Source organism: Berghia stephanieae, chromosome 1 (genome assembly GCF_034508935.2).
Source record: "Berghia stephanieae isolate SIO BIC M18660-M18661 chromosome 1, UCSD_Bste_1.3, whole genome shotgun sequence".
Taxonomy (NCBI): Eukaryota; Metazoa; Mollusca; class Gastropoda; order Nudibranchia; family Aeolidiidae; genus Berghia; species Berghia stephanieae.
This window is the reverse complement of record NC_088360.1, coordinates 133,951,082-133,963,198: the sequence shown is the minus strand read 5'-3', so window position 1 is coordinate 133,963,198 and position 12,117 is coordinate 133,951,082. Positions and strand designations below refer to the sequence as shown.

The 12,117-nt window shown below is 36.5% G+C and overlaps 1 protein-coding gene across 4 annotated transcripts in view; it reads right to left on the bottom strand.

Moving 5' to 3' along the window:
* LOC144963250 (uncharacterized) overlaps positions 1 to 12,117 on the bottom strand; it is a 44,353-nt gene that overhangs the window by 6,914 nt on the left and 25,322 nt on the right. For all 4 annotated transcript variants that reach the window (XR_013643583.1, XR_013643584.1, XM_078897112.1 and 1 more), the window contains 5 exons: positions 11,742 to 11,835; positions 9,371 to 9,420; positions 5,864 to 5,945; positions 3,522 to 3,607; positions 1,310 to 1,516 (listed from right to left, as the gene is read on the bottom strand). Coding sequence is in view for 2 of the 4 variants with exons in the window: in XM_078897112.1 (XP_078753238.1) it covers positions 1,310 to 1,516; positions 3,522 to 3,607; positions 5,864 to 5,945; positions 9,371 to 9,420; positions 11,742 to 11,835 (519 nt within the window). In the remaining 2 variants the exon portion in view is untranslated. The remainder of the gene's footprint in view (positions 1 to 1,309; positions 1,517 to 3,521; positions 3,608 to 5,863; positions 5,946 to 9,370; positions 9,421 to 11,741; positions 11,836 to 12,117) is intronic.

The following is a 12,117-nucleotide window of genomic DNA, read 5'->3' as shown; positions in this document are numbered from 1 at the left end:
AACATGAAAAATGAGATCTACGGAAAGTGTCCCCATCGGCGCAAATTCCTCTTAATTAACTTCAAACCGGAACCACTTCAAGAAACAACAACAGTCAACAAAACAACTCAGTCCTGAAACATCGATGTAGACTGCCCCAAACATTGTGGTAAATATTTTAAATAATATATATATATATATATATATATATATATATATATATATATATATATATATTTATATATAAAAAATATATATATATATATATATATATATATATATATATATATATATATATATAATTTTATCGTTATATTATGTCATATATATTATGTTAGGAAAAAAACTGATTTCCTTGACCAGAGCCTTTTATATCCAGTTGAAAGTCAGCTGCCCATCTTAAAAACCAGGGAGATAATTGCACATGTTACCCTCATTTATGCTATTACCAGAGTTGTGTCCCTTCCTTAAAACCAAACAAAAATAAAGCCGTGTCTACTTTATAGAGAGTAAAAAACAATAGTGAATATAACAGATTCAAAAGTAAATAAATAAATAAATAAGTAAATAAATTAATAAATTTTAAAATTTTAAAAGAACACAATACCAAACGCAGGACGCTTCGTGCTCAAACCCCTTCTTCAGCCAACGACAAAATAAAACAGTGAATCGTTGCGTGTTTGGTATTTTGATCTTTTATGAGCTGCTAGATTTATATTTGTTTATTACTTTTTTACAGTCCACAGCTTCTAGCAGCTTAGGATCACTTTGTGTACTTTGACATCATATAATCCAAAAGACAGTCTGACTTTATATCTGGGATTGGATCGTCTCAATTCAACCATTAAAGAAGAAGCAGTTTACAACTGTGTTGTTTCACCTCAATAGTGAAAACGGATAGGTCTTTTTATTCCAATCAGCAATAACACACACACACACACAACAACAACAACAACAACAACAACAATCATACAAACACATACACTCAAACGCACACATAAATAAAAAAAGAACCCTTTTGAACAGCGAAAAATACACAAAATACACAAAATGTTCTGCCCTGTTACCGGCCAGAAACTCATTCTATACCTGGGTAGTGAGGTTATGTCGAAAAACTCAACTGTGCGTCTTCAACAGAGGGGACTCGAAGAAGTGTCCTGCAGGCTGGAATCCAAATCCCTTACCAACTGACAACACAGCCGCATGAGAAAACACATAAACACACACACACACACACACATGCAGAGAGAGAGAGAGAGAGAGAGAGAGAGAGAGAGAGAGAGAGAGAGAGAGAGAGAGAGAGAGAGAGAGAGAGAAAGAGAGAGAATACCTTTAACGTTTCCAGGGTTTCGTTGTTTTTCAACCCTTTTGCGACGTTGATCATATCCAAGTCCAGGAGATGACACCCTGAGATGTCCAAGAACTCCAAGGTGGCGTTCCCTGCCAACGCGTCCCCCAGTGGGGTGCCCGATGCCTTGCTGGTACCCAGGCCGATGGAGTTGTAAGATAGATTCAATTTCTTTAGTCCAATGTTTTCCTGATGTTATAAATGGCAATATTATGTTGATAAAACTCGAGCTTTAAAAGCAAAACAAAACAAACAAGCAAACAAACAAACCAAAAACTAGAGCTTTTATATAGTGCAATATCCACTAAATGTGCTCAAATCGCTTTACAAAGGGTCACTCACCAACAGCAACACGCAACATTAGGAACGAGACATAACGCCTGTGAGGCAATATTACAATTTTTTCCGACAGAGACAACGCTGTTGACGGCCTCGTACTCATTTTACACCTATGTACGGTGAGAGAATGCGAGTAAAGAGTCTTTTCCAAGGATTCAACTATGTGCCGAGTGAGATTCGAACCTAGGACCTTCCGATCAGAAAGCGAGTGTCATACCACAAGACCACATAGCCGCATAATATGTAACATGTAAACTGTAACAAATAAATTTATTCAGAAAAGTGAGTGGAGCAGGCACTCTCATGTTGATAATAACAAGAAATGAAGGGAGTAGAAAAGAGCCAGAGGGCACTACAAAATAAAACTATGCCCTTCCGCCACGACATCATAAGATATCATCTCCTAGGCTTTTCACACAGGAATATAGATAGAATGCGCTTGGCCAAGGAGTTCACAACATTGCCATCCGGAAGTATAACGGACCAACACACAAACTCTGTGTAACCATGAACTTTTATAGTCTGGTTAATACAGTTTAGTGAGAACAGCTCACAAACGCGGATGGCAAAAACAATAACAAAGGCCTGAGTGACGTCATGTGCATACTATCTATAGATAATTCATCAAACAAGATGTCTTATGTTAAAAGGAATCACCCATATTGTCCAAAGTGAGCAATTTGGGGGAGGTGGGCTTAATAGTCTCGCCAAATTTAAAAAATAAAAGAAAAGAAAGTGCCTGAAGTGGGGCTCGAAACCTGGTACCTCCGGGTCAAAGTGGAATGCATTGACCACTCGGCCACTTCGACCCCAGAGGACAATAGAGAATGTTTTAAAAATCCCATACACTTCACGTGCTATTATAAAATAAAAATGAACAAATCTGAACCTCTATAAAGTGACTTTCCACGAATTTGATATGGCCAATGCACTTCACAAATGCTTCATATACTCCACAAGCATGTTATATGGAACCATAATATTTCCATTTCATTCAGTACCAGTCGCCTGTGTAGCGTCCTTTTTGTACTAATACTCCTACAATATTCGTCACTCATTATAGTCAGATATTCATTAACACTTCAATCAAGTGAGGTAATTGATGGATAATTTAACATAGATTAGGAAAGGACAATGTGAATAAAAAGCCTTTGTCTATTCATTTCATCTATTTATTTATTTGCGGATATTAAACAATTACAACTAATGCAAAACAGTGCAGCAAAATTAGTTTTTGGCGAAAAAAAATTTGATCATGCAACCCCTTTGTTGGCCTCTCTCCATTGGTTGCCCATTGAAAAGCGCACATATTACAAAGCAGCGTGTCTTGTTTATAAGTGTTTGATTGGTATAGCACCGGCATATCTCACAGATCACGTGGTCATGTGTAAATTTGAAAATTACACTTTAAGATTATGTAATGACCAAACGAAAATTTCGGGAAAAAGATCAAGAACAAAATTTGGTGATAGATCGTTTGCTTGTTTCGGCCCCAAGATTTGGAATGAACTACCACGTGGTCTGAGTCTTTACCTACCTTTAAAAAGAATCTCAAGATACATCTTTACTGTATTTGTTTTTATTGACTCTATGAATCCTTGATTTGGCTATGAATTATTATTATTTTTTTTTTTTCACTTAAAATTGATTATTTATATTGTAAAGTGCCCAGAGCTTGTGTTTTACATGAGAATGAGCGCTGTGTAAATGTGTATTATTATTATTATTATTATTATTATTATTATTATTATTATTATTATTATTATTATTATTATTATTATTATTATTATTATTATTATTATTATTATTATTCATGGTCTAATGGTATGACACTCGTTTTCGGAAGTATTCATACCTTGACACCGTTCAGCAGTTTGGCAGCCCCTTTCTTGCTGAATTTATTCCACTGTAAATCAATCTCTTCCAATGAGTCGTTGACAACTGAAAAAAAGAAGATAAATGATAGAGAATATATTGATGCTATGCTCTTAGCCAAAAAAACTCACAACATTCGCCAGTCGGATGTAACCTACCAACACACAAAACTATGTGTAACCTTGAACGTTTATAATCTGATTGATAGAACGGGCATGATCTTTATTACATTTCCATGTGCTCGAGGTCATTGGTCACAGTGGAATAAGTGCTCAAAGTGACCCACATAGTGAAAACTGTTCACAGTTTTTGAAATGTCTAACATCACGATTGGTCATTTCGTTCAGCTTGACACATGGGTATGTTTACAACTTTCATAAACAAATCAGTGTGTTTACATTTATTAAGAAATATCCAATCGTTTGGACAGCAACAAACCATGTGATTGATGACATAGTTGGACCAAAACACGAATATAGATCGCTGCCATTTAGTGAGAACTAAGTGTGCATAAAAATGGCTGGCGAAAAACAATAACAATGAGCTGAGTGACGTTAACTTCGTTCCTTTTATTCCCAGGGACTACGAAATCGGGAATCTCTCCTATCAGGGTAACACAGCAACCCGGGACGAAATCCCAGTTAACGACAATTTTACTGTATAGATAGAACGATGTTGACGTCACTCGGGTCTTTATTATTGTTTTTTGCCATCCACATTTTTGAGTAATTCTCACTTAACTGTATTATCCAGACTATAAAAGTTCATGGTTACTCATAGTTTTGTGTGTTGGTCCGTTAGATTTCCAGATGGCAATGTTGTGAGCTTCTTAGCCAAGCGCAAATATCTATAATTTACCTCTGCAACAGACACCTTGATAACAACGCCTGTCGGGCAGTCGTCATAATGTAAACAATGACAGTGATTGGTAAACATTGCAAACAACACAGTTTTTACTATCGATGGTATGTGTCTCAGTAAAATATCCAATGTTCTACCGCTTGATCAAAAGATAGTGTGCGCTTGGCTAAGAAGCTCACAACATTGCCATCCGGAAGTATAACGGACCAACACACAAAACTATGTGTAACATTAAACCTTAATAGTCTGGTTAATACAGTTTAGTGAGAATTACTCATAACGCGGATGGCAAATAAAACAAACAAACAAAAAAAAAACAAAAAAAAACAACAACAAAGGCCGGAGTGACGTCAACTTTGATCTATCTATAGATAGTATGCAGATGACGTCACTCAGGCCTTTGTTATTGTTTTTTGCCATCCGCGTTTGTGAGTTGTTCTCACTAAACTGTATTAACCAGACTATAAAAGTTCATGGTTACACAGAGTTTGTGTGTCGGTCCTTTATACTTCCGGATGGCAATGTTGTGAACTCCTTGGCCAAGCGCATTCTATCTATAGATAGCATGCGCTTGGTTAAGAAGCTCACAATACGCTTCAACAGTCACAACGTCATTTACCTCGTAATGACTCATGGTAACTTAGTAACTGGCTCTAAACTATCGGAATAATGGCGGACCCCCTTATGAAATATTTCTCCGACGAGCATAAAAGCGTATCCAGAGGAAAAAAGCATTTTAAATCTGATCATGTTTTGACCTTTACACATTCTGATCACAAGACATTTGAAAAGTTCTAGCCAGTATGAAGAATAAAAAGTACTGATTTTCTTTGTTTAGAACAAAGATGGCCGCCGTTGCTGGGCGACGTGACATCAGACTATTGAATCCAATTAACAAAGAGTGCATCCTTCTCTTGAGCATGCCACTCTGATATTTTAAGCATAACTAATATATTTAAACAACGGACTTCGCGAATGATAACAAATTAATCTCTAACTAAAGTCAACTTGGCTAATGACAAAGGGGAGCAACCCTTTCTTAGAATAAAACCAAAAGATAGAGGTTCCTATAAATGAGCCAATAAGAAGGATAAAAAATATACTGAGTAAATGTGACTCATATATAAAGGAGCAACACAAAACAAACAACGTTTCGACCCTTGGCCTTCGTCAGGAGACAAACAACAAAATACAAAAATTTAAGGTTACAAAAAATCACATTTTTTCAAATGTTTCCACATTGTTAAACGGTATAGATAGAATGCGCTTGGCTTAGAAGCTCACAACATTGCCATCCGGAAGTATAACGGACCAACACACAAAACTATGTGTAATTTTGAAAGTTTATAGTCTGGTTAATACACTTTAGTGAGAATTACTCCTAAACGTGGGTGGCAAAAAGCAATAGCAAAGACCCGAGTGACGTCAACTACATTCCATCTATGAAAGGTTGATACTTACTGAATGCCTCTCCAAGAGCTTTGCCAGATTGTTCCCCTAGGGAATTGTCGGACAGATCCAGCGTCTCCAACAGGCGATTTTCCTGGTTGAAAATAGTTGAATAAAAATTATTAGAATTATAAAGGCTATAATTGGGACCCCTTGTAAAGCGCTTTGAGCACGTATAGTGGATATAGCGCTATATAAAATTTCAATAAAAAAAAATTAACTTCCCATGTGCCTGAGGTAATCGGATTCAATAGTCGGATGTAACGTCGTCCAGCAACGGCGGCCATCGTGGTTCTAAACAAAGAAAATTGGTCCTTTTTATTATCCATACTGGCGAGAACTTTTCATATATTTTGTGATCAGAATGTGTAAAAGTAAAAACATGATCAGATTTATAATGTTTTTTTTCCTCTGGATACGCTTTCATGCTCGTCGGAGAAATATTTCATAAGGACGTCCGCCATTGTTCCGATAGTTTAGAGCCAGTTACTAAGTTAGCAAGCGTCATTACGAGAGAAGTGACGATACGACTGTTGAAGCGTATTGGAGAAAATGCAAAATGTGCTCAAAATGACTCACATAGTGAAAAGTGTTCACAGTTTGAGGAATATCCCACATAACGATTGGTCATTTTGCTCTGCATGACTCATGGGTATGTTTGCAACTTACGTGTTGTTGTTGTTGTTGTTGTTGTTGTTCTTTTTCTTCTTCTTCTTCTTCTTCTTCTTCTTCTTCTTCTTCTTCTTCTTCTTCTTCTTCTTCTTCTTCTTCTTCTTCTTCTTCTTCTTCTTCTTCTTATTATTATTAATTATTATTATTATTGTTATTATTATTATCATTATTACTATTATTATTATTATTATTATTTATTATTATTATTATTATTATTATTATTATTATTATTATTATTATTATTATTATTATTATTATTATTATTGAATGTATTGATGGTATTACGGTTGTTGTATTTTTGTGTGGTGTATCAGTTTTTTTTTGGTTCCATTTACCTTTTTTTTTCTTTTTTTTTTTCCACTTTCATGTATGTTGGCATCAAATTGTTGATTTATTGGCGAAAGCCTAAGATTGAATAAACTTCGTAAACAAAACAGCAGCGTGTTTACATTTATTAAGAAATTTCAATCGTTGTTGTACAGCAACAAATCATGTGATCGATGACTAGGTTGGATGCTACGCTACATAAAATCTCATTTCTTCATTTTGTTTCTTAACTAAATAATTATTGTTCATTCAGACTGTCAAGGCAAATCTCTTTATCTTTTTCATCCGGTTAAAAAAAATGAGTTTTATAGAGCGCAATATCCACTAAAAGTGCTCAAAGCGCTTGACAAGGGGTCCCTGGTCAATAGCAACATGTAGGACTGGACATGACGCCTGTTAGGCGATATTACATTTCTTCGGATAAAGACAACGGCCAGGTACTCCTTTTAAACCTGAGTAGGGTGAGAGAATGTGAGTAAAGAGCCTTTTCCAAGGACTCAACTATACGCCGAGCGCGAGGGTCGAACTCAGGACCTTCCGATCCGAAAGCGAGTGTCATACCACTAGACCACATAGCCGCACCATAACACCATATTGATTCTTTTCGTCGCTTAATCCTCTCTACATTCAAGTAATTATTAGGTAAATAAAATAAAAATCTTATATAAACTTGGGGAAAGAAAATTCTGTTATTCTTTCGTGCGTTCTTTTTTTTCTTCTTCTTTTTTTTCCTTAAAGAGTTCGTTGCAACCGATCTTTTCCTTTCTTTCTTTCTTTTTTTGTTTTGTTTTGTTTTGTTTGGGATACTTTAACTCTCTCCTTACCAACCATTTTCAGGATTTTCCCCAAAACTTCGCACCCAACTAACACAAAATAGATTTTTTTTTATCATCCAAACACAAAAGCAGTTAAGTTCTTCGGATGCATAAATTCTTTAGCAAAACCTGCTCAACAACACACGGTTCATTATCTTTAAATTGTATGACATACAAAAGAAATTTGAATAAGAAAAATGTTGGTTGTATCGTAACGAATGTGACCATTTTCCCATAGTTGGTAAGGAGTGGGTTAAGTAAACGTGTAATGTAGGGCTGTCCCCATTACATTATTATCAGATCTGTCGACTACTACAAATAATTCGTAGAATTACGAAATTTTGGCTCCAATTTCAGACCTTCAAGAGCATTTCCAAGTCACTAAAACTGATTGGCAAATGAAAGTTGATGCCAAATTAGATAATTTAAAGGATTTTGAAGCGTATTTTAATTTAATTTGTGATGGTAAACTGTTGATTTATAAAGTTAATTATATTAACTACTTTTTCTATTTCCTAAATTCTAAGAATTTTTAGATTTTCAAATTGGCAGGTTCGTATTATTATCATTATCGATACTCCTGGTATCGGATTATAGTATCGCTCGATTAGCCTATTTATTATCTAGAGAAAAAGAAGTTATGATAAAAGATGTTTCAGTGTCTAGCGATTTCAAATAAAAAGAACAAAAGCAACAAATAAAGGTAGTCTATTTTCCACTTGAGCTTTTCAATTTGAGCTTTTATATAGAGCAATATCCACTAAACGTGCTCAAAGCGCTTTATAAGGGGTCCCTGACCCACAGCAACACGTAACATGTAGGAAGTGACCTGACGCCTGTTAGGCGATATTACATTTTTTTTTCGCACAGAGACAACGTTGTTATCGGCCAAGTACTCATTTTACACCCGAATACAGTGAGAGAATGTGAGTGAAAAACCTTTTTCAATTACTCAACTATACGCCGAGCGTGGCTTGAAACCAGGACCTTTCGTCCCGAAAGCGAGTGTCAAATCACAAGACCACATAGCCGCACAACTAGTTATTGTAACATTGAACGTTTATAGTCTGGTTAATACAGTTTAGTTAGAATAACTCATAAACGCGGATGGCAAAAAACAATATCAAAGACTTGAGTGACGTCAACTTCGAACTATCTATAGATAGAATGAAGTTAACATTTAAAAAAAAAAATTGACGTCACTCTGGTCTTTGTTTTTGTTTTGTGCCATCCGCGTTTATGAGTAATACTCACTAAACGATATTATCCAGACTATAAACGTTCATGATTACACATAGTTTGCGTGTTGGTCCGTTATACTTCCGGATGGCAATGTTGTGAGTTTCTTAGCAAAACGCATACTATCTATAGATAGTTTATAGTCTGGTTTATACAGTTTAGTGAGAATTACTCATAAACGCGGATGGCAAAAAAAAAAAAATAAAACAATAACAAAGACCCGAGTGACGTCAACTTCATTCTATCTATAGATAGTTCGAAGATGACGTCACTCAGGCCTTTATTATTGTTTTTGCCATCCGCGTTTGTGAGTTGTTCTCACTAAACTGTATTTACCAGACTATAAAAGTTCATGGTTACACAGAGTTTGTGTGTTGGTCCGTTATACTTCCGGATGGCAATGTTGTGAACTCCTTGGCCAAGCGCATACTATCTATAGGCTTTAGATAACGTCGTGTGTTCTTACCTTCAACATTTGGGCAAACACTTGGCCATCTTTGTCTATAAAGTTGTTGGCTAGGGATGAGAAATGAAATGTTTTTGGGAAATAAGAGATGAATGGGCATGATCTATATTAACTTTCCATGTGCTCGAGGTCATTGGTCACATGGCAAAATGTGCTCAAAGTGACCTACATCGTGAAAAGTGTTCACAGATTTTGAACTATCTCGCATTACGATTGGTCATTGTGTTCAGCTTGACACATGGGTATGTTTACAACTTTCATAGACAAAACAGCGTGTTTACATTTGTTCAGAAATGTCTAATCGTTGGACAACAACAAATCACGTGATTGATGACCCGGTTGGACGAAAACATGAACATAAATCGCTCCCATTTCTTCAGCATCTTTCTCTAACACAACCATCGTGACCATCATTAGAATGACAACCACGAGCTCATTTCATTAGTAACCCCCACCCCACCCCTAACTCGTTCATCTATTCCTACTTCCAGTGTTCTGTTTTCTATTTTTCGCAATTTCAGTTTCGTAAATGTCATCATCATCATCATCATCATCATCATCATCATCATCATCATCATCACCATCATCATCATCATCATCATCATAGCCGTCGTCGTCATCATCATAGCCGTCGTCGTCATCATCATCATCATCATCATCATCATCATCATCATCATCATCATCACCATCATCATCATCATCATCATCATAGCCGTCGTCGTCATCATCATCATCATCACATCTTCATCATCATCATCATGATGATCATCATCATCATCATCATCATCATCATCATCATCATCATCATCATCATCATCATCATCATCATCGTCGTCGTCGTCGTCGGTGTCGACGTCGTCATCATCATCATAGGTCCATAATGTCGAACCCCATTCCCGTATCTGTAGCGATTGGTTAACAAATTATTAAAATAATGCTAAAACAATAAGTCCTAGCAATCCTTGTACGAAGCTTCCCTGACTTCAGCCAGAGCTACACACACGTGATGGAAGTCGGTTTGGACGAATCCAATCCCTCGAGAGGGGCGGAGACATCGACTCCTCAAAACTGGGGGGAAAGTTGCCAGGCTTTTCCACCAGCAAGAGGAGACATTGAATGGCAGCCTTTCGACTTCGATCGAGAGCCTGCTTAACAGCACGCTCACTTCATCAGTGTGGACTTGTCACATCCAACATGTTCCCGTTGTGGTCAGGAGCCCGAAACCGCAGAGCATCTAGTTGAACGGTACGTTGTGACGAAGCTTCCGGGCGGGTTTGCGAATGTGCACGAGTGCGGTACGGAATGTCCTGGATCGATCGTTATAACATAGTAGTGTGAGCACCGTTATTGAGATGGCTACCGATTTCCAAAATATTTTAATCCAAAGAATTCTCACTTTACAAAAAAAAAAAATAAATAAAGATCTAAATTTTTAGACGTTTTGGCAAGTTTGGGGTTATCCTTAATCCACGTATACACATTAACAGTTCTGATTACCCAAATTGTTAAGGGGTCATTGGTGTAATGGAAATACTCTCTCAAAACAAATAAACGTTTAGTTCAATACAACTATGTCAAATCAAGCCCATATTCAATCGCGTTCGATTATAACACCTGCATATATGTGTACGTTGATCCTAATCTATCGACATGTGGGGTAATTTTTTTTTCTGGCCAAAATGAGAAAAATGTCGATACACGTCAGAAGTAAGTACGACGTGTCAATATTGTGATAGGACCCATCACAACAACATCGTTATCATTATCATCTTCATCATTACCATCATCATCATCATCATAATCATCATCATTATCATCATCATCATCATCATCATCATCACCATCATCATCATCATAATTATCATCATCATCATCATCATCATCATCATCATCATCATCATTATCATCATCATCATCATCATCATCATCACTGCCACTAGACAACGCTACTATCCATCTTTACAACCATTAAAACTGCTATAATAATAGTATAATCATCATCAATATCAATTATATATAATTAATAAGTAGACACTCATTTACATTCTTACAGATAATAATAATAATAATAATATTCACCAGTTAAGTACTGTACTCCTGAAAAACACGTATTTTAAATTTGGCCAGAAAACTCGTCCTTCAATTACCGATCGATTTTAAAGACCCTCATCTTGGCAAAAACTCTCAAACCTGGGACCTCCCTAGGCCTTGATTAAAGTCCCAGGTTTGAGAGTTGTTGTTTTGTTTTTGCCAAGATGAGGGTTATTTAAATCGATGGATATTTGAAGATCGAGGTTCCTGGCCAAATTTGTTAAAATACATGTCTTTGTAAAGTGCGATAGCTAAAACTGGTTAATGGGTGGTAAATTACCCGCCACATTCAATGACGTCATTGTTTTGCTTTTGAGTAGCACTTTACAGATGATGGCGGCACCGCGACTGCCCAGGCTGTTTCGTCGAAGGTTCTGGAAAGATATGACGTCATTAGAATAATTAGGGGAAAAAAAACAACAAATGGACACATAAACATGTCGATATAGAAAATAGACTTTAAATGTGTTCGGCTATGTGGTCTTGTGGTATGACACTCACTTTCGGATCGGAAGGTCCTGGGTTCGAGACTCGCTCAGCATATAGCTGAGTCCTTGGAAAAGGTTCTTTACTCACATTCTCTCACCGTACTCAGGTGTAAAATGAGTGCCTCGCCGTTAACAGCAATTTTAATATCATCTAACAGGCTTCATATC